This window comes from Rhinolophus hipposideros, assembly GCF_964194185.1.
Source record: "Rhinolophus hipposideros genome assembly, chromosome: 24".
Lineage (NCBI taxonomy): Eukaryota > Metazoa > Chordata > Mammalia > Chiroptera > Rhinolophidae > Rhinolophus > Rhinolophus hipposideros.
In genome coordinates this window covers 15,205,369-15,233,075 of record NC_138070.1, presented here as the reverse complement: position 1 = coordinate 15,233,075, position 27,707 = coordinate 15,205,369, and the positions used below count along the sequence as shown (strand labels likewise).

At 49.5% G+C, this 27,707-nt stretch overlaps 1 protein-coding gene across 7 annotated transcripts in view; it reads right to left on the bottom strand.

Moving 5' to 3' along the window:
• Window positions 1–27,707, bottom strand: part of KIAA1671 — a 188,612-nt gene that overhangs the window by 43,103 nt on the left and 117,802 nt on the right. For 2 of the 7 annotated variants that reach the window (XM_081036555.1, XM_081036556.1), the window contains exon 1: window positions 21,789–23,161. The exons of the other annotated variants lie outside the window; for them this stretch is intronic. In XM_081036555.1, coding sequence (XP_080892681.1) covers window positions 21,789–22,073 — 285 coding nt within the window. In that variant the 5' untranslated portion in view covers window positions 22,074–23,161. Of the gene's footprint in view, window positions 1–21,788; window positions 23,162–27,707 lie in introns of those variants that run through there. 7 annotated transcript variants of the gene reach the window in all.

Below are 27,707 nucleotides of genomic sequence, written 5' to 3'. Positions count from 1 at the left end.
GTTTGTTACTGCAGCATAACCTAGCCTATCCTGACAGATACAAAGACAAACAACTTTTGAGACAAGTATAAGAAAAATGAGCCATTATGTATTGAATATCTACTTCAGGACAGCCATTCACTTGCCGTATTTACGAGCCGGAGCTTCTGAAGCAGACAGACTCAGCTCTGTTGCTTTTTGGCTGTGCAACCTTAGGCATCAATGGTTTAACCTTTCTGGGTCTCAGTCTCCCCCACTGTAAATTGTTTACTTGCTGGGAACTTCCCCAGCTATGCGCTGGTCCTGGCAGGAGGACAAATTCTCCCAGGAAGGGATGAGAAACATATCTGGCTTTGAAAGGAAATCCTTTGATGAAGACATGATGGTTAATAAGCGTAACTGAGCAGAAAGAGGAAAGGAGACTTAAGGAAGTTGACAGACTACGTTCATCTTGCTTTTCCCCCGCACATGTCCAATTCACCTACTAGTCAGTAATAAGCTTTGCAGATTCAGCAGAAGATACAATGGTGCTCCGAAAGAAACAGAAGAGATTAATCTCAAATGTTCTTGTTTATTACCTGCTTCTGTTAACCTCATTTACTGGCTACTGACAAATTTTCCCAGACGGAGGGCGACCAAAGTGACTGACGACCATTCCACGACTCCATGACACTTTCCTAAAGCCTCTGACCTTTACAGAGAGACAGAGACACTGTGTGGGCCCGGTAATGTATGACACAGACCTCTGGCTGTGGGAGTTGGTGGCTGCTGCTACCATGGTTGCTGACATCCATTCCCTCCCATCCCCAGATTTAAAAACATATATAGTAATAATTTCATGTTGGAAACACAAAGCGTTACTCTTTCGAAAATAGCAAAATACAGTAAGTCAGTAACAGCACCCCTTGCTTGCCCATGGCAGAAATTAATAATCAAGTACAGAACTGAGTCCAGACAACCCCAGGCAGCCGCTGCTAATCATTTAGAGTTAGCAGGTAGCTGGAGACCTATTCGGTACCCTGTTGTAGGCTCACCAGCCGGTTATCTTTTATCAGAATCATGGGATTACAGAACTGAGAGGTATCTGAGAGGTCATTCTAACTCCACCTCACATGTAGACACCCAGCTTCTGCTTGCTTTCCTCCAGAGACGGGAGATTCATCATTTCACATTGTGTAAAGTCTGCTGTGGCTGTATAACCCTGAATATCTACAACCTCAAAAATGTACCCCGGTGATGGGACTGCTAGACAAAACTTTTTCATTTGTTGTTAAGCAAAAATCCGTTACTGGCCTAAGTTCTGTCTTGAGAGACACACAGAACAGAGGTGCTTCATTCCCCTACCCGAGGGCACTCTTTCACAGGTCTGCAGGTCTGCCCCGAGCTATTTCTTCTCTAGGACACACATTCAGGCGTCTTTTGCTATAATCACAATACATGTGAAATGCTGGCATGCAAAAGAGGCTCAGAAATCAGGGCGATGATCCCCTGTGGTACAAATGGGATAAGGGAGTCAAAGGCAGGGACAGGATTTTCTCTAGCCCCACAGCAGCGTCCTGTCAGAACCAGGCCTAAGTCCTGGGCTTCCTGAGTCCTGGTCTTGGGCTGTCTCCATGACGCCAAGCTCCAGATTCACATGGTCTCTTCACCTCTGTGGGGACAGGGCCAGAAATGCACCATCGGGGCTCAGTGTGGGAAGAAAGCATGCTCAGAATCACCCAGACCTGGGTTCCACTTCTGATGTTTACTGGCTGTGTGATTGCGGTAAGCCCCTTGATGTCTCTGAAGCTTGATTTCTTCATCCAAAAAGCAGGGATCATAATATTAATGGTGTGTGTGTGTGTGAGAGAGAGAGAGAGAGAGAGACAGAGAGAGAGAGAGAGAAAGACAGAGAGAGACAGAGAAAGAGAGAGACAGAGACAGAGAGAGACAGAGACAGAGAAAGAGAGAGACAGAGACAGAGAGAGACAGAGAGAGAATGAATGAATGAATGAAATGGGAGATATATGTAAAGGACTCATACCATCTGGTACATACTGTCCAGAGTAGCTGCATAAAGACTGTCAACTCCCTCCACCCCAATTCCTCCACTAAATAGGGTAGTTTCCAAGTCGGAGCTCTAATTAGCTGCAGAGCTGCTCTGGGGTGGCATTACGCTATGCATATGGGCTCAAGTCCAGAGCCGACGTCAAACATGCATTGTGTAGTCTCCTAGCCATGTGACGGAGCACAGGTCATTTCACCTCCCTCAGTCTCAGTTTCCCAAACTGTAAAGGGGGCTAATAACACCTACCCCACAGGATGTAGGTAAGGATTAAAAGCATCAAAGCAAAGAAGCAGTTGGAACAGCATGGCACATAGTAAGCACTCAGTAAATGTCAGCTCCTATTACTGCTGTATGGCTGCTGTGCAGTTCTCCCCAGGGCCTGGGAAGATGTGTAGGACCCAAGAGGACAGCTGAGCAGGAAATGCTTTCATTGTCCACTTCTGGAGCTGACACCCACCAGACAGCCATGTGAGGGGCGGAATCTACTTCTTTTGGTGGCTGCCATTTTAATGGCATCTCAAAGGTCATATTTCCGTTCTTAAGAGGCGTTAATTAGTTACTCATCTGGCTTTGATTCTTTAGACTTCAAGAGTGGGAAGGAAGCTGCAAAAGTGTGAGTGCAGAGGGAAAACAAGCAGCTACTACTACAAGCAGCATACAGAACCCATGCAATGACAGGCATTGGGATGAACCCAAAGTGCCCGGGTCCCCCAAATCTTTGTATAAGTACAAAGGGAATGGTGAGGGCGGGGGCAACTGTCACAAACAAACAACTGTCTAATGGGTCACTGTCATGCTCACCCTTTGGCAAGTCAGTGAATGTGTCCAGGACTCACACCTATAAAATGGAACATATATAATGACTACGAGCATTCCTGACATTTACAGAGTGTTTGCTGGAGACATTCTGCTCAGCGCTCTACCTCTATTAGTCATTTAATCTTTACATGGAGTCTGTGGCTTGATATATGTATATGTTATCCCCATCTCACCTAAGAAGAAACAGAGTGAGAGACCTAGTTAGGAGTCTGCCCCAGGACAAAGAGCAGGTGAGGGGCAGGTGTGGGATTCAAACTCGGATCTGTCTGACTTCTGAGGCGCTGCCTGGCAAAGCTGCACAGCACTTGCCAGGGCTCAGGGGCAGTCAGTGCTTAGCGGCCTCCTCTCTCTGAGCTCAGCACGCCAAGGTTACCTCAGCTTACGGTCCACCACAGGCTCCCAATCGGCTTTAATGCGCTGGATGACAGACTCACGGGAAGCTTCTATCTAGCTTTGCCTGTATCAGGGACACTTCTATTTTCTAGGTCTCTGAGGGGCAATTTCCTTTGAACACATAAATAAAGCATGCTACAAACAAAATGCTAGCACATGTAAAAATAATAAAATCTTAGTCATAGGGCTGTAAAGGGGGTGGAGGAATCAAATTTCAGGTTCTCTGTCACACACACACACACACACACACACACACACTCCACTGGAGGGGAGGCAGGCAGGGTAGGTGGGGAGATGGGCCCCACCTTCCCTGCAGTTCCTTAACTGCGTGCCAGCCAAGCCTGTGGTAAACACAGGAATCCAGCTGCCAAGCCCTCTGGCGCATTCATTAATTAAACTCTATGGATTTGCTTTGTTCCCGGAAACCTCCACTCATTTCAATAATTACTGAAGGCCAACCAGGCTCAGGCTGTAAAAACAGTATGCAAGTTTATTCACGCGCGGTGGACAATAGCAAAAGCCCCAGGGATGAGGTGAGGCTCTGGATTCCAGGCTTACCCCAAAGGTGCCGCAGGACCCTGGCCAAGTCATTTGTATTTCTGGGCCTCAGCCCCTTCCTCTGAACAAAGTGGTGGGGGGTGGTGCCTAGACCGGAGGGACAGTTCCTCCTCTGGAATCTCAGGGCCCCGCGAGGCCTGTCCCATCCGTGTCAGGATCCATGCGGTGATTTACACATCTGTACATGTATCTTCCTCTCCGCCCAACAAAAAGAGAGGAGGGAATACACTAATGTCGATTTTATAAAGGCACTTTGGAGAACAGTCTTTTAATGGAAGCTCATGTATATAATTCTAGAAGAAGAAAAAAAAACAAGACTGGCCCACGTCCCAAAGTGTGTTATGCAAGATACCGATCCAAGCGAAACGCTTTGTGAATTCTGTAGTCAACATGTGCTACTGAATTCCTCCATTTAGAGGCACATTTATTTCCTCCCTAGATTGAACATTTCTGAAAGTGGACATCTTACGACTGGCAAGTGCACTCGCTTGCAGCGAGATGTCCCCATTCACGGTTTCATTCAGGTCAGCAAGCAAATCTATTAACACTCCTCCTGATGGAGGTCTCCACATACAGCATGCCAATGACTGTCTCTGGAGGTTCCTAATGTATATTTGCATAACAAGAGGCTCTGAGAAGTCTTGCATTAAAAACATCGTTTAACCAAGTGATTCTTGAATGTATTGTCTCTGGTGTTCTTTAGCTGCTGAAGCCTTATCCCCATGTCAAGTATAGCAAAAAAGAATTCTGGGAAACTCCCAGAACAGAAAAGGAAGAAGGGGGGAAACCGGTAATCGGGGTCCTCAATGGAGACAGGGTGGGGATGGCTGGCTGGACAAGTGTCTAAGGTCCCGGCTCCACCCTGGTGCTCAGGGAACACATCTGTGAAATGTCCATGCTTTGACTCATCCACTCGTTTACATCCCTCAGACCCATCCCAGCAGCTGCTGGAAACATCTTACAAATGAGGAAACTGAGGTTCTGAGAGGTGTAGGAAGCTGCCCACAGTTGCCCAGGCGCTAAGTGGCAGGCAGATCTGGGCTTTGATTCTGGGTCTGTCTTATTCGGAAGCCGTGATTGTTCTGTTACACCGCCTGACCCGGTGGTGCGCAGCCTGGCTGCACCTGTCAGTCACCTGGGGAGCTCTGAACACTCCAGCTTCCTGGACAGCAGCCTACACCAATGACGTCGGGCTCTTGAGAGGTGGGGCCCAGGCACCTGCATTTTTGGAGAACCTCCTTTCTCTAACAGTGGTTTCCAAATTGCAAGGCTGAGAGCTTGGCCAGAGTGAAGCTTTTGGAAATAACTGAAATCTTGCTTACAGATTCTATGTGTCTGGTTAAATTGCATTGATTTCAAACAAGTGGGGATCCAAGAGGAAGCAAGTACATCTATTGTTGTTTTTGTTTTTTTAAAGCTTGACTTAAATCAATTCTGGGAATAATACAAAAAAAACCATTCGTAACCATCTCTCACACAATAATAAGAACAGTCATCAGCACCGCCTAAGCCTGACAGGGCCACAGGTGCCCCCGGGGGCAGGCATTGAGCTCAGCAGTTTTACACGCCCCGCCTCAGTGATCCTTAGAAAAACCCGAGTTGCTGATGTCCCTGTCACCCTTTTTTTGGAGAGGAAGAACCTGAGGCACAGAGGGGTAAAGTAACCGGCTAACAGCCACCCAGCAGGAAGGTGGCAAAGGCGGGATTTGAACCCGAAACCAGTCTGCCCCACAACCTGAGACGCCTCCGTAAGGAACGGGATGGCGTCACGCTGTTCTCAGAGGGCAGAGAGAAGCCCTTGTCTCCACAAACCTCAGGGCCCTCTCTGAGCCCGCCCCACATAACAAACAAAATAGGACACAGGCGACAGGCGGGCAGGCAGCCAGGGTGAAGGAAGCTCTCAGCGCTGAATTGGTTTCCTGGGATGACATCAGCCTGAACCTGTGCAAACGGCCCCTTCACCTGACCAGCCACACAATCCAGGGGCCTGGAAGGTGACTTCATCACCACCTCCCCAGAGGGAATGAGTGGCCCCGAGGAGCCCTGCCAGGGCCTGGAGGGAAAAAGGCTGAACCAAGGACCCAAACCACAGCAGACCCCCTTAGAAGCAGCAGGGACCTGCCCGGGCCCGGGAAGCGGGCACCACCTGTGGGCTGACAAGGTTCCAGGTGCATGCTGGGCATCCTGTGCATCTAAGATCCCGCAATGGGCGTGACATGGGCTGGGCTTCAGGCAGGCCCCCTGGACTCGCTCCCCAGGGCTGGACGAACACCTGGCTGGGGCTGTGGGAAAAGACTCGGAACTCGGAGTGAGAAGTCCAAATTCGAAACAGCCCCTGCCACCGTGTCGCCATGTGTCACTGGCAAGGCACGCACCCAGTTTGAACGTCTCCTCGTCTCTGATGGGGGGCAATGGATGGCACCACCACACCCACTCTCCTTTTCCTTTGTTAGCTTTAGAAAACTCTCTTTAAGCAAAATCGCAGTAGCCCAATATATTATAAAGATTGAGAAGCAAGCCTGGTTTGGGGTGTGGTGGGTAAGGTGTGAGGGCTGGGGCCCTGGAATCCATCTCTCTCCTCTTGGTTCCTCCATTGCCATGACAAACACTAGCGGGATGAAGCCTCACCACCTCTCATATTCTGCAGGTCTGGGACTCTAAGCTTCTGTTTCCCCAGGAGGGACAGGTTTGGAAGGCAGTGGGGAGAGGTGATCCCCAGCTTGGAGGAAGGGGTCCCCTGTACTGCAGGTGCCAGGGAGGGCACAGGTGATACCTGAGCTCTGAGTGGAGGTCCGGACCTGGAGTGTGGGAGTGGAAAGCCCATCTAGAGGTCTGTGATTTCTCTCCTCATTCTCGCCCAGTCTCCTCCTGCTTTGTTTTAATAATTCACCTTTATGGAACCTTTTCAACGTGTTTAAGTTTTCATAGTATGACCACTCTCTTTTTGCACTCCTATTTCATACACTGACATAAAAGCTAATCAAGTTATTTAACAGGGATTGGAAGCACACAACTAGCATAAAGAGGTTTGGGATTAAACACAATGGATCTCACTCATTCATTCATTGGTTCAAGAAGTGTTTATTAAACACCAGGTGAGAAGGGCTGATTGGAAAGGGCACGAAGGAATTTTCTGGGGTGACGGCAATGTTCTAGATCTTTGGTTTATAAGGGTCTGCGTTTGTCAAAACTCATCAAGCTGTATGCTTACGAAAATGCACTTTGCTACGTGTAAATCTACCTCCAAAGTATTTATTCATACTATTTTATGTATTTATTTATATTATTATAACATAGCAGTGAATATAATAACATTAATATCCATACGAAGCATTTTTCAGAGCCAACTCCATGCCAGGCACTGCCCTAGGTGCCTCAGGTATGTCAACCGATGTAATCTGCACAACTCTATCAAGTACTTTTCTTACCCTCATTTTAGAGATAAGGAAACCAAGGCACAGAGACATGAAATAACTTGCCTACCTCACACAGCTAGTAAGCTGCAAAGCTGGGATTCGAACAGACACCATCTGGCTCCAGAGTCTGTGCTTTTAGCCACTAACCAGCTTTTTCTGATTCTCCACAAAACAGAGAGAGGTCCCTGTCCTCACAGCACTTATGTTCTTGGGGGAGAGACATGATAAAGTTCCTCACAACTCAGCAGAAGCGCAAAGGAGGCGCAGGGAGCAGCCCCCAGCCTCGGTGGGGGAGGGCCCTGGCCATTAAGTGTGCACCCGCCCTCCTCTCAACCCCTCAGGGGTCAAGGAGGGTAAAGTAATGTCAGGTACCTGAGTGCACCCAGTACTCTGCCTGGTACACAGCAGGCCCGTCGCACAGGTCAGCTGAATAAAATGAATGGAGGACAGACTCCTAATCGGCTACTGAGAAGCTTCGGGAACCTTCCTTTGGCAATGTCTTGTACTAGTTCAGAAAGGATTTCACATTAGCTCTTGGGAGGGCTGCCTGACTCCGACCCCATGCAGCCACATAAACAGAGACCTACTAGCCCAGCAGAGCTGTGAGAGTCTTGGGATCCAGAAAAATGGCTTTAGTCGGAGGTAGAGAAGCGGCGGGGGCACCCACGGAAATCCCAAGTGGCCTCGAGCATGATAACAAAGCTGGTTTTTCTCTTGCTGGTCAAGACGAGGAGCGACTGTCAAGTTTTTGAGACTTGACGGCAGTGGCCCCTCGTCCTCTGCGGTCCTCACAGAGGACAGCCATGACCCCATGGGGACAGTTTGCTGTTGAACAGGGAACTCTGGATTTCCAGTCGAGAGCTTCTCCACACCAAGCTCCCAGCAAGCAAGCCCCGCTCCACGGAGCCCTGGTCATCCGCCCAGGTGCTCAGAGTCCACTCATGCATTCCTCTATATATTCAATCACTCATTCATCCGTCAGGTATTTACTGAGCGTCACGGATGTGCCAGGCGTACGGCTGGGCTCGGAGGACACGTAAGTGCGAACACTTCTCAACATTGCTTTGTGGTCTAGCAAGAGTTGGTAGGAAGAATTTGGAAGAAGGTGCTGAGACACCTCTGTGAGCAGAACAGGTGTGTTAACAATTCATGCAGCCATTCCTTTGCTCATTCATTCATTCATTCATTCAAACACAAGATGTTCGTTGGAGCAAATTTGCAGCAAGCCCTCTGTAAGGACATACTATACGAGGGCTGGGACCATCTCTGTCTTGTCCCCTGATGGATCCCCAGGACCTTCAACTGGGCCTGGCACACAGTAGGTGCTCACTAAATGTTTGCTGACGGAGGGCACTGCTTTCAGGAACTGTTTCTCAAAGGGTGGTGCCCACATGATGGTTTCCACCTGGAGCCCATGTGGAGCTCTTGCTACACCGGCAGATTCTGGGGCCCACCCCAGACCCATCAGACTCCCACTTGGGACTCTGCTCCCCGAACCAGTGTCCAAGATGCCCACCAAAATTTGAGTTCAACTCTCATAATTTAGCCCCCTTTTGCACCTAAGGATACGACAGGTCAAAGTGGTCAAGATCTTTGGCCAAAGTTCCTGAAACAGGAAGTGGCAGAGCCAGGACTCAAATCCAGGACCCCCAAATCGACCACTCCTGCTGTTTCCTCCGGCCCCCACCTTAGCAGTCAGACGACACCGAAACTGCACAGACTCTCTCCCACAATTCAGCTTAGAAACCTGGAAGGATTCCATTTTCCACCGATGGCACTGAGTTGTTGAAAATCTGAGGGGCTCCACATTATAGGAAAGATTAGGAAACTCAGTAAGCAGAGCTCTCACAGCCTCTGTTCTTTTTCTCATCCTCCCCCAGAAGGGCTTGTACTTATGCATGAGAAAAGAAAGAAACATGCAAGGCAGGCTAGGAAAAATCTCCAACTGTTCTGTCCAACAGTTCTGCCCTGGGTCATGTATCAGAATGCCTCTGATTTAACTCTGCACGGGAGCTTCCTTCCTAATTAGATGTGACTGTTAATGATCCCAATATGCTTTCATTATCAAGTAGCAACTCGGGGGTGGGATGGGGGCGGGAGGGCGCAGAGTGGTGTCCTGCAGGGAGAACGGGGAACCCAAGTGGAAGCAAGGAGTCTGGGAGGGGCCAGGGAGCCACTGGCTCTGTCATTGTAGGCCAGGCCCACCTGCTGTTCTTCCTTTCCCTGACAACTGAAATACCAGCAGGGGGTGGGGGCGGTAGTGGTGGTGGGGGGAGCATTCTGGCTTCAGCAAGGTTTTAAAGGGAGGCTTATCTTTCTTAAAACTCCAAGGGTACCTGGGCCACTGTTCCATCATTCCAGGTGGAGGGAAAAGCTTGTGCAAAGGCAGGGAGGACGGACTCTTATCCCAGAGCAGTGAGCAGACCCAGGTGGTTGGAAAGGGAGGCCAGGTAGAGCGAACCAACTATGATTGCTGACCACTAGCTACTGAGTGCTCACCACATGCCAGGCGCTCTAAGTGCTTTACTCATTACCACAGGAAATTCTCAACACCGTGAGGTAAGTCTTATGATTCCATTTTTCCAGATGGGGAAACTGAGGCTTACTCAAAGTCTTGCTGAAAGTCACACAGCTGGTAGACAGAGAACCAGGGGTTCGAATCCAGGCTGATTCTAGCGGGAAGGTGCTAAAAGGTCGCACCAGAGCCTCCACCTACAGATGGGGAAACTGGGGTGCACGGCCAGAGCTATAGAGAAGAGGCTGGCTCAGAGCTGCACAACTAGCTGGGATGTGTATCCTAATCACTTTCTGAAAACATTCCAAAGGCAGGAGTTGTATTTCACTATTTTAAATGCTTCAAAGGACTGACAGCAGAGTTGTGCAAACAGTAGGAGCTCGATACATGTCTCCTGTTCAACACTGAAGGATATCAGGGTTGAGAATCGCATGGCTTCTGAATGTCCCAACTTAGAATTTAGAAACCCAACTTCCAGTCTTGGGTCTGTGACTGACTTGCTGTGTGACGTTGTGTAGCTCTCTTTCCCTCTCTGAGCCTTGGTATCCTGAGCAGTAATAGGAAAGGGGTGGACTGGAATGATGTGCTGACAATCAGGCTCAGGAGCAGCTTCCGGAAGAGTAACTCCATGCCAACGTCCTGCCCCTCATGACCTGTTTGTACTTGCACCTAGGGTTCATACAAAAATTTTCACAGGTAATGAAGCCCTGTTTACCCATCATCCATCAGGGCGGCTATCTTGGTCTACTCTTCAAACCCAGCGCCAAAGGTTCCAGAACCTTTGGGTACTTCCTGGCAAGATGTCTGCAGCGGGTGGGAGAGGCAGCTGCCTCCACATAGCCACCACAGCCATCCTTCACCCTCCCCAGAGCAGAAGAAGGTAATTACCAAGAAGAAAAGAGCAGACTCCTAGCTACCTACTAACCGAGGAATTACAGATTTTAAATTGTAGGTGTGTCTGGGGGAAGGGCCATTTCTAGAAATTAAGCTGGTGAGTGACAGGAAGAGAAATTCAACTGACCATAAAAGTACCTTCAAATTCCAGGGAAGACGCCCCTGCCCCTCCCCTCTGACAGGTCCTAACTAGAATGACAATAAAGCACTGACTATGTGCTGAGTGCCATGTCAGGGCACCTAACAAGTATCTCATGTCACTCCATCAGTAGACATTATTTGCTCCATTTTGTAGCCGGAAAAAAAAAATGTTTTATCAGCGTGGAAAGACTTGCCTAAAATTACACCAGGAATCCAAGGATATTCTACCTAAGTGTTAGGGAATTCCAAAACCCTATACTAACATTTTGGCTTCACTCAGTGAGTCGGATACGGCCACACGGTCACCCAGGCAGGGCAGGGACCTCAACCCACACCTTTTGGCTTCCACATGAGACTCCTACCACTACATCAGAGGTTTTCAACTGAGGAACATTTGGCAAAGTCTGGAAACGCTGAACAGAGGCTACGATGCTGGTCAACATCCTACAAGGAACAAAACAGGCCCCATAACAACAAATAATGGGCCCCAAGTGACAATGCTGCCATGGTGTGAAACCCTCATCCATACCAGGTGCCTCTCGGCAAAGACACGCCAGATCCTTCGGTCCATTGCCCTGATTGGAAGGGATAGAGAGGAGGCACCAGCAGACTTGGGCTGGAGCACAGGCTGTGAAAGAGGAGACTGAGCAAATCACATCTTCTCCCTGGGCCTCAGTTTTATCATTTGTAAAACAGGGATAACAAAGATAATAACTCATGGGGTTTCAGCAAGGAAGCGATTAAATAATCTTCTTTGCTCAGGGGCTAGCCCATGGTAAGTGCTCAAGACATTACTCTTTAAGCCTTAATTTCCCCACCTGTGAAATGGGACAATAGCCTCTGCTTTGGTGCAGCCTTCAAGGTCTTTTCCTCTGATACTGTTATGTAGAAATCATGTTTTCCCAGGAGGCCTCGCTACAGGTTGCAAACAGCCCAGAGGTGGTGGCTGTAAAGACCACTGGGTCAGCAGTGGACTTTCGGACTTTGCGTGAGCAAGACATAAACATTTTGGGTGATAGAGGGTGGGGTAAATGGGTGAAGGTAGTGAAAAGGTACAAATTTCCAATTATAAGAGAAGTTAAGTCCTAGGGATATAATGTACAGCATGGTGACTATAGCTAAAAATGCTATATTGTATATGGGAAAGTTGCTAAGAGTAGATCTTAAAAGTTCTCATCACACAAAAAAATGTGTAACTCTATGAGGTGATAAATTGCAACTAAATTTATTGCAGGGATCATTTCCCAACTTATACATAAGTCAAATCATGATGGTGTATACTTTAAACTAATACAATATGTCAATTGTATCTCAATAAAAGGGGGGGGATCCAGATTGGGAAGGAAAAAAACAGAAACATTTTGAGTTAAGGTCCTGAGACTTGCAGTTGGCTACTGCCCCATAACATACCCTAATCTGACTAATGTGTCAAGGTTATACGGAGAATGAGAGCAGCTAACATTGATTCTGTACCTTCTAGGCTGTAGGCAGTACGCTAAGTACTTCACAGGGAAACTGAGGCTCACGGAAGTCAAGTCACTTGTCTGATATCCCATCGCTAGTTAGTGACAAAGTTGGGATTCAACACTCAGATCTGTCTGAAGGGAACTCTTAACTGGAGCAACCTACTTCTGCCTTGCACCCTTTTGTTTCTCAGTCAGGCTAGGACAGGGAACGATATCAAATCTATGTTTAAGAACACAATGGTAAGAACTGTTCACCAACTTTGCAATGTTTCATTCTTGGTTCTAACTGATGTTTGAGGATCCTCCTTCTAATGGAGCGGGACAAGAGAAGGTTTCTCTGGCCTGGAAATTGACGTTGGAGGGAAGCCCGTCTTGCAGACCATGCCCTCAGGTCCACGCACGGTCTTCCCTGCTCTGTACGTCCCGACACTTACGATCAATGTTTGATGAGATAAATGAGGTGACCAGCACTTAGGATCCCAGTAATGCATCACAACCCATGCCGGGAGAGTCACGCCAACTCCTAAAAGGGTGAGTTGCTCCAAGGTCCCCTGAGACCCGGCTTGGCTGAGCGGTCTCCTTTACGAGCAAGAAGCCCAGACACGAGAAAAGCATCCGATGAGAACAGCAAGGGTTACCGCAGTACAGACCTTGCACGGGTCACCTGAGTTCTTCCCGTCTCAATTTACTCATCCGTGAGGTGAGGGATTAAGAATTACACCCTCGTCATTCTCAGACTGTTGTGCTGCGTATGATGGAGAAGAAACTTGCATCATTTATCTAGTGCTGCGTTAACAAATCGGCCCAGCGTTAACAGTGGCCCGAAACAACAAGCATGTAGTATCTTTGTCGGTTTCTGGAAATCAGGGATCCAGGAAGGGCTTAGCTGAGCGGTTCAAGCTCACTCACATGGTTGTTGGCAGGTTTCACTTCCTGGCTGGCCGCTGACTGGAGGCATTCGTTCCTTGCCACGTGGGCCTCTCTACCAAGCTGCTTGAATATCCTCAAGACATGGCAGCTGGCTTCTCCCAGACAGGATGCTCCAAGAAAGGGAAAGAGTGAGCAGGAGGGAAACCGCAGTGCCTTTTGTAACCTTATCTCAGGAGTGACGCCATCATTTCTGCTGTATTCTACTGGTCACACAGACTAACCTGGTGCAGGTGGTGGCTTCATAAGGGTGTGAATATCAAAACAGCCCAACCTGGAGGCTGCCTATCACTGTCTGACGGTGCCTTGCCAACTATTAAACGCCAACCTAATAACGATGATGATGATGATGATGATAGAAACCATTTATTGAGATCCTACTCTACGCCAAGCATTTTGCCAATTGTTCCCTGTGCATTACCTCAATATGCGAGGTCTGACGACTGAGTTGGCAAACGTGTTGCAACGCTGTTGCTAACCGTTTTTGATACCAGAGGGATTATTCATGATGAATTTGTACCCACTGGACAAACAGGTCACCAAGTTTACTATTTGGAAGTGCTGAAAAGGCTGCGTGAAAAAGTTAGACGACCTGAACTTTTCGCCAACAATTCATGGCTCTTGCATCACAACAATGCACCAGCTCACACAGCACTGTCTGTGAGGGAGTTTTTAGCCAGTAAACAAATAAGTGTATTGGAACACCCTCCCTACACACCTGATCTGGCCCCCAATGACTTCTTTCTTTACCTGAAGATAAAGGAAATATTGAAAGGAAGACATTTTGATGACATTCAAGACATCAAGGGTAATACGACGACAGCTCTGATGGCCATTCCAGAAAAAGAGTTCCAAAACTGCCGTGAAGGGCAGACTAGGCACTGGCATCGGTGCACAGCTTCCCAAGGGGAGTCCTTCGAAGGTGACCATAGTGATATTTAGAAATGAGGTACGTAGTACTTTTTCTAGGAGGGGTTCGCAGACTTAATTGTTTGACCTCGTACATCTCTACCACAGCCATGGAGGGATATAATTCTACTGGCCCCATTTTACAGAAGAAATAGAAGCAGAAAGAGACCAAGTAGCAGACCCAAAGTCACATAGCAAATGAGAGGCGGAACCAGGATTCAAACCCACAGCTCTTAGACTCCACACCTCACTCCCGTAACCAACAGTGTTGTGCTGCAGTTGGCTGGTCATCTATGTACATATTGCATCTGTCTGGTGCAAAGACAATTTAATAATGACAAACTGTTCATCTTTTCCCAGCTCGGTGTACAGTGATAGCTACTTGGTAGCTTGCAATTTGGCCCTGGTGAAAGTATTTTCACCAAAGAAAAAGGCAAATGCTATAAATCATGGCTTTTCCTCCCAAAGGCCCAGTTGCTAAACATTTATCTGCAGACCACTATAACTGACCCAATATATCATTTCTTCTAGTAAGGAATTATCTTGACTCCTTGCTAACGACCCTATTCTTCATGAAATCCCAAAATATAACATTCCCTGTGATATGTCTCAATCCAGATTTCCTTCCTGAAGTTTCTGACATCCTGATGAGGAAGCAAGAGGCATTTGTCTAAACAAAACATCTGAGACTTGAAAACGCTAAAAGAGGGAAAGTGAGAGTAACAGAAGGGCCGCCAGGTCACAAAGCCGGAAAGGAGCTTGTTTAAGCCTCACGGACCTCTCCGAAATCCAGACAAGGATGTGCACACTCAGGCCTTCCCCTGGAGGCATTCCTGAAAGCCAAAAATGCCAAGAACCCAAATATCCAGCCAGGGGGGTTAATAAGTTATGGAGCACACACAGCAGCATGTGGCACGGGCAATAAAAATGCCCAAAGACCTATAAAACTTACTTTTTTTTTTTTTAAAAAGGATGGAAAAAGAGGGTTGGTGATTTTGTTCAAAAGAGGGAGGAAAAAAGACAGGAAGGAAATCCATTTGAATGCCAAGAGTCATTTTCATCGCTGTTAGAATAATAGCTGGATGTTGTTTTCATTCAGTTTGTACGTTCCAAATATGAAGCAAGCCCACTCCACTTTCTTAGTTGAGAGGAGTGGAGACGAGATCACCATTGTGTCACACAAGCAGAGCCCCGCAGAGTGGCCAAGCTTTGTCCTGCCCTGTGTGTCACTCTAGGTCTCTCCCAGAGGACTGACTCTGGGCCCAGCCTTTCGCCCCAGCCTTTGGCCTCAGCTGGATTCATGAAAGGTCCATTGTTCTCCAGGTGACATCATTCTGATGCCTGGAAGGTGAAAAGGAGACCTGCAATTGGGTGCGGCCAGCCCCAAAAGAAAGCAGCCCATCCTGCCTGCCCATCCCAACGGCTGCAGAGGGTGCAGTCGCTTCACGCCAGCCTTTGGGGCTGCCTTGGAGTCCAACACCCCAGTTCCACACTCTGAGGGGCAGCCTGAGTCCACCGCACCTGGCAGGGCTCTGAACAAGCAGTGGCAGGCAGCATTTGACACAGACAGCAAGAGATGGAGGAGAGGTCCGCTGAACCCTCCTGCCCTGAAGCCAAGGTCTCCAGGAGAAATGTGACAACCTGTGTCTGGCATACAGTAGGTGCTCAACAAGTGGTAGCTGCAGTTGTTAATTCCACTCTTGGTATCACTCCCTTGCTCATAACCTTCCAGCACTAAAATCTAACATCCTTCCCAGAACCCTTAGGCCCTACACAGCCTGGTCCCCGCCCACCACCCCACTCATCTTCTACCCTCTCCCACTTACTCACTTTGCTACAGACACCCTGGCCTCCCAGCTGTTCCTCACACACACCAGGCAAAGCCTGCCTCAGGGCCTTTACACTTGCTTTTTCCACTGCCAGGATGTTCTTCCTCCAAACCATCTTCAAGTTCATTCCCTCACTTCATTCAGGTCTCTCCTGGGAAGACTTCCCTGACCCCTGACAACTCTTCCTAAAACACACTCCCACTTCACGCCCTGTGACATTTTTCTTCAGAGCCCTAAGAATTACGAGAATATCTTGTGCGTTCATGAACTGACTTATCTGTTTCCTGTGTCCTCGTTTCATGTGAGCCCCATGAGGGCAGAGACCTCCTCTACCTAGGACAGAATAGGTACTTGATTAAAAGCAAAGTCTCAGTAAATGAATGAATGGTTTCTACTCCCATCATATGTCAGATGTTTCCATCTGGCCCTCTACGAGTAAAGAACCCCAGGTCACCCTGGGCTGGAATCTTGGTGTCAACTCTTAGTAGGTGTGTAGCAGGCCCAACTCACTGACCCTGTCCGAGCCTCAGTTTACCCATCTGCGGTATGGGGGTGGTGTCACAGGTGGAGACAGACTAAAGGAGAGTGGATTTCAGGAAGGCGGATGTGACATGAGCTCCTAGACATGCCAAACACTATTCCAGGCACAGGTGATATGAAAGGGCACTAGGCCGACCAAATCCCCAGACCGCAGAGGCCTTTCATTCCAATGGAGGAGACAGAAGAAACAAGTGAAAGGAAGCAAGTACAGCTTGAGATAAGTGCCCAGAAGACATTAACAGGGGTGGGTGGTGGGAAACATGGCAGGAATTCACCCCAGTCTCAGCTGTCGGCAGCCTTTCGGCGGAAGGAGACAGAGAGGAGCATTTCGGGCAGAGGGAACTGGGGGAGCAGAGGGAACTCGGGGGGCAATGGCTCCTGGGCCAGAAGGAGCCTGCGTGGACTGGCAAAGAGCAGGAGGTCAGAGTGGCAGGAGTGGAGTGAGCGTGGAGGGCGGCAGTGGGAGCTGAGGTCAAGAGGGAGGCAGGGCCGGAGCCCACAGGGCCTTGCAGGCCGCAGGAAGAAACTGGGGCTTTCTAAGTCTGGGGTGAGGCCGGGGAATGACTTGCCACCTCGGGTTGCTGTGTGGAGAATGGGCTGGAGGGGAGGGGGCCACAGTGGAAGCAGGGAGGAGGGAGCTGTGAGTTAAACACTTGCCTCTTAAAAGCGATGTCCACATCCTAACCCCTGGCCCTTACAAATGTGACTTTACGTGGAAAAGAGGGTCTTTGCAGACGTAATTAAAGTGAAGGATCTCAAGATGGGGTCATGCTGGGTGATTTGGTGGGCCCTCAATGACAAGTGTCCTCAAAAGAGACAGAGAGAAGCCAGGTGAAGACAGAGGCAGAGACTGGAGGGGTGCAGCCACAAGCCAAGGAATTCATGGAGCCGGCAGAAGCTGGAAGGGGCAAAACGGACCCTCCCCGAGAGTCCCAGGGTGGCAACGCAGCCTGACAACACCTGGATTTTGGACTTCGGGCCTCCAAGACCTAGAGAGAGAAACTTCTATTGCTTCCAGCTCCCAAGTTTGTGGTCAGATTTTGTGGCGGCCTTAAGAAATTAATACGGAGGAGGTATTGACTAAAAAGGAGGCTTCTGAATATGAAGAGTGATAAACATCCGTCTCTTTTCCAATTCTCTCCCACTTGCTGAAATAAAGGGGGGGTGTTGTGCATGTGTCTGGTGGTAGGGGGAGGCACTGAGCCCTGCTGAATATTTTAGGTATCTGTTTCACTTCATAATCAGCACAGAAGCAAATACTCCCACTCGGCGTGCGGCTGGAAGGCTGAACACTCCGCATGGGCGCCATTGTTTACACAGTGCATGCCCCGTGCACGGAGGGTTGTGGGCCCAGCAAGGCTGACACACACTGGAGAATGGGAGCCCCAGCCTCACCGAATCCAGCTGTGTGACCCCCAGCCTGCAACTTCACCTCTCTGTGCTTTAGATTTCTCATCCACGAAATACGGAGCTATCCCCCATCGTCCTCGGGGGCAGCGGAACCGATTTTGATGAGACCGGTTCCTGGCAAGTAGATACTCCACGTGCAGAAACCCCCACCCCTACCCCCCACCCCCGATCCCTCTTTCCCCAACTCCAGGTCACAGGGAGAATATTGTAGCTACAATTACAGTCCCCCAAGCCAAATTATATACAGCAGTGGTTCTCAACTGGGGGGAGGCAGAAGGTCATTTTGTCACTAGGAGACGCTTGGCCATGTCTGCAGACATTTTTTGTTGCCATGACTGGAGGGTACTACTGGCACCTATTAGGGAGCGTCCAGGGGTGCTCCTACAATACATGGGATTGTAGGATCCCCCACCTCCAAAGTATTATCTGCTCCAAGGTATCAATAGTGTTGAGGTTAAGAAACTGATGTATGGCCATGGTTTGATGTTATAGACAGGCCTTTGATATCTCATATTTATATTTTATATTTGCATTACATCTTTATGTGCTGGCATGTTTTATTATCAGCCCCCCTTGAAGACAGCGTGATGAAGGTAGGGGTTGTGCCTGTTTTGTTCACAACCATTTCCCCCGTGCCAGACCCTGGTGAGTGCTCAGTGAACACTGGTGGGATGAAAGAGTGAGCGGATGAGTGAAGATATACAAGTAATACATGCATCATGCTTATTGCAGGGCCCAGCACATAGACGTGCCCACAAAAAGTCAGCCAGGTTCTTACCCTCTTTCCTAGGCAGGCGGGACTCATATCCACAGAGCCCGCACCCCATCATCCCACTCAACCCCCGAAAGTGACCGTGAAATGTACACTCGTTAAGCACTCCCTGTATGTCAGGTGTTTCACAGGTCCCAGGGCTGTGCTGGTTCTTCCTTACTCCACCCCATGGGACTACCCACCAATAAGTCCCAGGTGAATCCCATTTTACAGATGAGGACACTGAGGCTGAAATGGCTGATTTAACTTGTCCAGGGTCACTCGGCCAGCACATGGTAAAGCTGAGACTCGAACCCAAGTCTGTCCAATTCTAAAGCCCTCTTTGTAGAAGGATGTTCTACATCCCTGGAGACCCCCATTCCCATTTTTATTCCGGCCTTGGTCTCTGTGGCATTGCCATTGTTCCTGGGTTCTGGAACTTTCTGCCCTGCTTCTATGCGGAGTCCACCTAGTCTGCTGGGCTTGTTCACAGGCTCACCCTGGGCCGGCACAAATGTGCTTCTTCCTGCCTTTGTGGCTCAGAGACAATGCGTTTGTTTTCCTTCGTTCCCCCCTTTTGCTTTCTTGGAGGCAGGCCATTAGCAAATTACTTCAAGGCAGCTTTAGAAAACATTTCAGGGCAGGCCTTTGAGGGTTACTTTACGCCTGCCATAGATTTTTCTACACAGCTCTGAGTAAATATGAGCCTCCGGCAGGATTTGGAACTGAATGGATTATTTAGATAAATCCGGTACAAGTCCAAGTCGTAAAGACTGAAATCCTGCCCCCTTCCCAACCCCAGCTCCAGGTACTGCCGTGGTCCCCCAACGCTTAAGTAATTCTCTGTGGATTTAAAACTTTCCTCCCATAAAACAAATATTTAAGTCAAGTCCCCAGGTAAAAGGGGCGTGTGTGGATTTTCCAGTTCACTGAGAAGCTTTGAAAAAAATAAGTTTGAGAAAAAAAGGTTTGGTTGTTGCAATCGCTGACTTTTAAGGCACAGGTACCACACACTAAGCCACACGCATCACAGTTACAGGCACATTACTGCCCCAAAACGAGAATAATGGGAAATGGGAACGTGAAATGATGACAATCCCCATTTCACAGATGAGGAAACCGAGGCACAGAGAGGGGCGGAGTCCACCCAAGATTGCACAGCTAGGAAGTGGAAGAGCCACGATTTGAATCTGGATCCTCTACAACAGAGCATGTGTTCCCATCCCAACTCTGCCCTCATCACACCGAGTCAGAACATCGCAGCACCCAACAGAGAAGGCATTTACAAGTGCCCGGCAGACACAGTGACGGGTACTCATTTGAACCTCATAACAACCCTGAGTTCTCCCCCATTTAACAGAGGAGGAAACTGAGGCTTGAGAATGGGTCAAGTCCCCTCAGCATGGACATGGCAGAGTCTGATTCAAGATCTCAACTTAGTGCCAGCTGGTGCCCACCACTCAGCAGATGCCAAATGCTAAAAGGGCAGGAACCCAAAGCCCAGATGTACGTAGCACGCATTCCCTTTGCTGGAAGCAATGCAAGAACAGAGAAGGCAGTAGCCCTGCACGGCCTAACTTCATTCATTCAGGGAGCAACATCGACGGGTCATATTGGGTGACGAGGCCGGGGGGATTCCGGCCATTGCTCAGGGTTCCATGGCTCCCAGGGTGGGAGAGCTGAATGCTACCAACCCCCACTGCCAGAGAGGGACCAAGAGTGAAAGAGACACAGAGAGAGAGACAGAGAGACAATCACAGAGACAGAGAGACAATAAGAATGAACAAGAGGCCTTCTTTCCCTGGGCCAAGGTCACATCTTCTAGTGGTTGGGTTGGAGGATCTGTTGCATAAGTTCAGGACACACTGGTTTGTCCAGGGCCACAAAGCAGCACCGACCCATGAGAGAAGATGTCATATTCATGAGACACCTGTTTGCACCTAACTGCACTGGTTGCTGTGTGACCTTAGGAGAGTTACCACACCTCTCTGGGTCAGCTGGCGGGACGCCAGGTCTCTGCACCTTGAAGGCCAGTGTGAGCGTTTGTGACCTCGATTGTGCAGAGGGCTGGCTCTGAGCCTGGTGCACCCCAGGGCTCCATCCCTAAATGCTGGGTCCTGTAATGACCATCGGGACTCATGGCAAGGCTGAACCTAGGGAATGAGCTGGCTTAGCCCTTTGTCCACCTTCAGCCTCCTGCGAACCAGGCCAACACAGTCAGGTGGCGTAAGTCTCCGAGGTGAGACTTATGCCTCTCTTTGAGTTTAGTTCTGATCACCGATATGGGCTGCCCTGAAGTTATCAGGGAGATCTGGAGAAATCCTTATGCCAGAGATTGGCTGGAGAGAGCCCTGAGTTGGGAGTCAGAACCTGGGGTTCTGGTCCAGGCTTTGCCACTCACTTGCTGTGCTATCCCAGGCAGGTGACTTTCCCTCTCTGGGCTGGGTCCCGTCTCTCCAAATCATCAGTAAGCTCCTTGATTTTGATTCTGCATCATCCCCTAGTGGGACGCAGGCCAAGTTTTTAATCATTAGGTGTCATTCCACCCTGTCTCTCAAGCCCCATCAAGCTTGCCTGAATGAGAGGTGGGGAAGCCCCAGGACCCAGTCTGAGGCCCCCTTCCTGGTCCACTCACACCAAGGCCCAGGTTCACAGGCCAGTGGGTAAACCCCCCATCACCTCGGGTCTCCTTGGGTAATCAGAGGCAACCTCACAATTTTGCTTGACAACAAGATAATAAGAGCCATAATTCAACATACACATGGCATGGAGACTCGGCCACCTTAAGAGGGTGAGAGGAGACGAAGCAGGTGCCAACGAATCCTTCCTAAAAATAGGATAGGATGAGCGTTTGTGTCAGGGGCTGGAGTGCCGGCACTTACAAGATAAATCGACTGGCGGAACCAGCCTGCCTCACGCGCCGGCCCTGTCCACACAGACGTTGAATCCAGTATAAATTTCCCGACCACTGCGGGGCAGAGAGCAACTCCACTGTCGGGGGCTCACCACCACCACACGCCTCTTTCCCAGGTGTGGGGAGCAGGAACTGGTGGGGGCTTGATGGACAAATGTTCCCAAGAGGAAGAGGCAACTTCCCTGGTTTGACTGTGGGACACCCTTCCCCACCGGGGAGCGCAGGAGGGGAGGAGTTTTGACTGCTGTTTTAATATTTTAAAAAGACATAATAAACTTACAAAATCAGGTGGCTCCGAATCGGGCTGCCTTTTTCTTAGGGAAGAAAACCTCTGTTGGCTGCGAGCGGAGAAGCGGCGGAAAGATTCCCGACTCCGGGAGGCGAGGTGCCGGAAGGATGAGGTGCGCTTGAAGGGGGTGCGGCTCGTGGTCTCCCCGCTGGCCCGCTCGTGGCCCACCGTGGTGGTCACTAAGTTGAGGGCATCCTGGAAGGACCTCCTCACGGTCCCCATCCACTGGGTCATGTGGGTTTGAGCCACAGTGAGTTTGTCTCCCAGGTAATCCATGGGGCCGGGGGGAGAGGGGCAAGGAGGCGAGAGAGGGAGAAAAGCAATGGAAATGCCAGGGTCCTCTCCCCTCTTTCTACTCGCGGCTCATGGAAGTTCTGGGCTTGCTTGGAGAGAAAAGCCAGCCGTCTTCTTCAGCCAAACCACGAGTGCATCAACATTGCTGAGCCAGCAGCCGCCTGCATCCACGGGTCTCGCTCAGAATTGGGAGAGAGTTCAGGGTCAGGCTGGGAGTCCACCCACCGGCACTGGAGTCAACATGCTGGCAGGTCCAATATCCAGTCCCCAGCGATCACCCCCACGGAATCGGCCGTGACCAGGAGCTTGGAGAAACCAGCGGCACTTGCTTCAGGGTGTGACAGTCCCTCGAGGTGGGGGGAGGAAGAGGAGGTGGCTGGCCCTGGGCACCCTCGTCCTCACTTTCCCTCAGGTAGGCGGCCCCGGGCGGGCGGGCACGCACTGGAAGGACCCGGTGGGCAGGCTGTTGCCTGCCGCTGCCCTCTGCCCAGCTGCCCACAGCTGGGCCCCGCTCACCTGACCCATGCAGGTTTTCTGTCCTCTGGCCAGAGATTCCAAACCTGTCGGCAGGCAGCTAGCTCATTTCCGGAGGCAGCCACCAGGGCCCCCGGGGCCCCTGGCTGAGCAGCCCCGGATGACATCAGTCCCTGTCTTAGCGAGGGGCTTCACTGCCCAGGAATGCAGGAGGGGCCTTGGGGAGGCAGCCGCCCAGGGAGCTGACGTCCGCCCCCATTTTCTCCCCCAAGTCTCAACTCGCTCACCGCCGCGGGGCCAATGGTGTCTTCACGTGCCCGGCAGCCTACCCACCCTGTGCCCTCACCACCGGTGCAGGGGGAGACGCAGCTGCCCGTGTGTACACTCCGGCGCGTGTGTGCATGTATGTCGGAGAGCTGGCAGCCCGGGAAGGTTGGAACAGTTGGGAAACTGCCTCGAGGGTGACAGGCCAGCGTCTCGGGACCTCTGGAGGGCTATCAGTCTGTCTCCCTCTGGTGGTCTGTTTCTCTATGAGGTTCTCTCCTCTCCCAGTGTCTCAATTTCCACTTGTTTGTTTCTAAAAGTCTCTCTCTCTCTCTCTCTCTCTCTCTCTCTCTCTCTCACTCACTCTCGTCTTTCCAGCCTTCTCTCCCTGCCTCCTTGGAAGCCAACACCAAGCCAGGTGAAACAGCCCCCGAGATTTCCCAAGGAAGGAACTGGGCTGGGCTGTATTTCAGTACAGGCAGGGTTGTCATGGCAACCCTGGGGCACAGCATCTGCCCCATCCTGGGCGGGCAGACTCTCCGCACAGGGAGCAATGGGAATGATTCATGGTTTACACTGGGTCACATGAGCGCCTGGGTTTTAACCCTTGTGGAGCTGGAGTCGGAATGAGAGGTGGGGTGCGGGGGACAAGAGAGCAGCATTTGTGCTCATCGAGGGTTGTCAGGAAGGCTCAGCAGCAGCTGGATCCCAGAGGGGAGGCCCACTTGTTGCTTTCTCCTTCATACCTTCATGTTGCAGATCAGGAAATGCAGACTCAGAGACATAGGTTCACTTGCCCAAGGTCACACAGCAAAAGTACCACCAGGGCATGGACCAACTGTTTTCCGGGTCTGACAAGGCACCTGGCCCAGAGCTGGAGCTCAGTAAATATTTTCCTTGATCGAACGCCGAATCCAAGATAGAGCTGACTGAATCCCGAGTGCTTTCCCGCCACCCACGTCACCTCGGTTTTGAACAAATATTTGCTCCCTAGGCACTGATCAAAGGGCCTCACTTGAGAGAGTTTTTCACAAAGGCATCTCTGGCAATGCAGATGGCTTGAATGTCTTTCTTCTCTAGCCTCCTAGTCCTTATGGCTGTTCATTCACTCATTCATTCTTTCACACAGTCACTTAAACACTCCGAGAGTGCCTACTGTGGGCCAGACACAGGACACCGAGACTAAGAACGGTCCCTGCAGAACACTACAGTGGTGGCTAGTATTTACTGGAGTATAACTGAGTCCCCAATGCCATTCCAAGTGCTCCCAGGAATTAACTCATGAATCTTCGCATGAACCCATTTGACAGAGGAAAAGACTGAGGCCCAGAGAGGTGAAGTCATCTGCCAAGGCCATCCAATGTGGTAGGCAGCCTCCAAGATGGCCCCCGATAATCCTTGTCCCCTGTTATTCACACCCCAGTATGGTCCCCTCCCGTAATGAATCAAGGTTGGTTTGCGCACTCAAAAGAAGACGGTAGAAGTGACAGTGTGTTATTTCAACGCTAGGTCATAAAAGGCATCATAGCTTCCACCTTGCTCTCTGAGATTACACTGGGGGTGCCAGCCACCACATTGTGAGGACGCTCGCGAAGCCCAATGTAGAGACCCACATGGAGAGAGTCGGAGGACCCCAGCTAACAGACAGCATGAAGGTGCCAGCCACCTGAGCAAGCCACCTTCAAAGTAGACCCTGAATCCCAGGTCTATACCTCAGATGGCAACTGCCCTGGCCGACATCCTGACTGCAGCCTCCTGAGAGACCCTGAGCCAAAGCCACCCAGCCAAACTGCTCCCAAATTCCTGACCCACAGAAATCACAAGAGATACAAATACCCAGAGGTAGGACAGTGTCTGGCCCATCATGAAAGCAACGGTTGGAGCAGAATACGGAGGATAGGGGAGCGGGGGGTGGAGACAGGGGCTCTCATGGCAGCCTGTAGGTCCTGTGTGTTAGAAAGCATTAAGCCATCACACAGATGAGGAACAGGCACACAGGGTCCCATGTCCCACCTGCATACATATATCTGGCCCTACCCACCGCTATACAACATGTCCTGGGTCCCAGCGTTTCTGGCCTCCAAGGTCACTCCTCACATGGAGTGTCCATGGTCAGCCTCCTGCAGCAGGCGGGCCACTGCATAGCCCTGGCTTATTCACCTGGCAGGCCAGGAACTTCCACGTAGGAGCAGACATGAGAATGAGCTCAGTCCTTCCCCGCTGGACTCAGGAAAGCCACATCAGAGATAACCAAAGAGCTGGAAAGGAACATAGCTTTTTAATAGACCATCCGGACACAGACGTGATAAACCTAATGGGAATCTTCAAGATGAAAAAAGTTAAATCAAAGCGGTAATTAAAACACCTTTAAAATACTACTACCTAGTGTTGGCCAGGCTGTGGTGAAACAGACACACATATCTGCAGCAGATGGAAATGGAAATCGGTATGTATTTCCTGAAGAGAATTTAATATCCCAGATCGAAAGTCATAAAAATAATGGCCTGCCAGCTCATGGCATACATGCTGAAGTATAGGGATGAAGGGTACTGATAACTGTAACGTACTTTGAAATGAAGCGAAAAAGAAAACAAAATGTACTAAGGAGTGGCTGGATTTGTATAATGCAAACACAGCAAAACGTTGGCAATTATAGAATCTAGCTGGTGGGTATATGTGTGCTTCCTGTACAGTTTTTTCAAAAAGTATTTTGAAATCGTTTATAATAAAGGGTGGGGGTGGGGGTGGGAGGATATGCCGGAAGTTCATGATCCGATTCCACATCCCGCAATCTGCCTTTGGAAATGAGAATGATCTATATAAACATTTCGCTACAAGGATGTTTATCATATACATGACATACGACGTGAAAAATTAGTCAGAACCAATTGTCCAACAAAAAGAGAATTGCTCAGCACAGTGACCTCAGAGGCAAAATGAAAAACATCAGTAATACCAATCCTGTCTTTATGATGATAGTTTGTTCATCGTGGATTTTTGCATTAATTTTCATTTTTTAAGATATTGCATGACGATATTATTTATCTGATTACTGATTTTTTTGGTGCCCCCTTAAATTTTGCACGCTTAGGTGAGTGCCTCCGTCACCTCACCCTAATGCCAGCCCTGGATTTGCTAAATCAATATAGTATCGTGGTTCAGGGTTTGGAGACCTGCCTCTAGCTCGATTAGCTGTGTTTACCCTGAGGAAGTAGCTTAACCTCTCTGATTTTCAGAGATGAAATCATCAAACTCATCATTGTTGCTGACGGTATCAGTAACACTGTCTGCCAGGCATTGCATTACATTAACATTACATCATCTGTTTCTCCCAACAATGAAATTAAGTATGTACTATGATTATTATCCCCATTTTACAGATGAAAAAACTGAGGCAAAGAGAAGTTCAGTGACCAGCCCAAGGACACACAGCTATCAAGTGGTTGAGTTTGCTACCCCCAGCCTCACACCCGGGACCAGAGGATGTCCCGGCCCTTGCCAAATCAGTCTTAATGGAGGAAGAGTGTCTGGAAAAGCAGAGGAGACCATGTGGCAGGCAGGATCGCACAGTTCCAGCTCCTTCCACAAGCAGGGAAAAGGGTACAGAAGGGAGCTGAAAAGCCAGATTGCTTGCTTGTTCCCTCATGGCTCTCTTTAGGTACAATGTGGTCTGACAGTGTGGCTATAAAAAGCGTTGCTCCCTGAAAACTGGGACAGCGCAAGCACTTTTCCCCCCAGAGGACTTTTTCTGCAAACTCTTCTGTTCTCTCCAGGAAACTCTTGGGATGTTGCTGCGTATCAAAAGGAAGGAAAGCCATCTCCTTACATAATTAATCCAAAAAATGCTGGAGGAGCTGCTGAGATCCAGGAAATAAATGGGAATTTTATATATAACGTGAGGCAGGGCCTAGAGGACACCATTTCCAGATAAGCATGTGCAGTTACAAAAATCTGAACGTTGGTCATTCATTCATTCAACAAACATTACTTTGTGTGAGCTCTGTGCTGGCCCTGAGGGCATCTGTAAGTGACTGAGGAGCCCACAGTGGCTCTCTAATCCTTAGCTATTAGGAGGGGAGGGTGTCCCAACAAACCACCTCAAACCCAAGGCTACCATTTTCTCCAAAAAATCTGATACAAATATGCACACTCTAGAGAATTCCTGGTCAAATGGAAGAAAAAGGCAGAAGGAAAAAAAAAGAACAATTGCAATATGTGTGCAAAGGGTTATGATGGACAAGTAAACTACATGCTACGGGAACATAACAGGGGGAGGTGAAACCCAACCCAGAAAGTGGCAAGTTGAGGAAAGAAGAGTAAAGGGAAGATGATCATTTATTGAGGATCTGCAATTGGAAGAGGAGTATCTGGTTGGGGTTTTGAAGGATGATTAGGAGTATTTCAAGACAGCTGAAAGAGAACAGCCTGTGCAAAGGCCAGGGAGCGTGGCAATCATCAGTCTTGCCTCTGAGCTTTTGCACATGCTGTATCCTGCCTAAGACTTCTTTCCCTATTTTCCCATTTCTACTGGACCTCTGCCCACCCCAATACTACTTTTGGCAACTTCAGCCTTTTCTAAATCTCCCCATGAAGTCTCACTTATATGACCCTTTTCACACCCTGCTTCCCAAAAGTTTTGACATTCTAGAAGTGTGCATCCTGGGCACAGAAATATACTAATATTATGCTAGTGGGGAAGGTGGTGCAGTGGAACTAATAATAACCATTAATTGAGGACTTACTATGTGCCAAGAACTGGTTGCCCATACATCTCACTTCATTTAATCCTCTCAATAATCTATTATACAGAGGAGACCAGTGAGGTTTAAAGAGCTGAAGGGACTTGCTCAAGGTCACTGAGCTGGCAAGTGGGGCTCT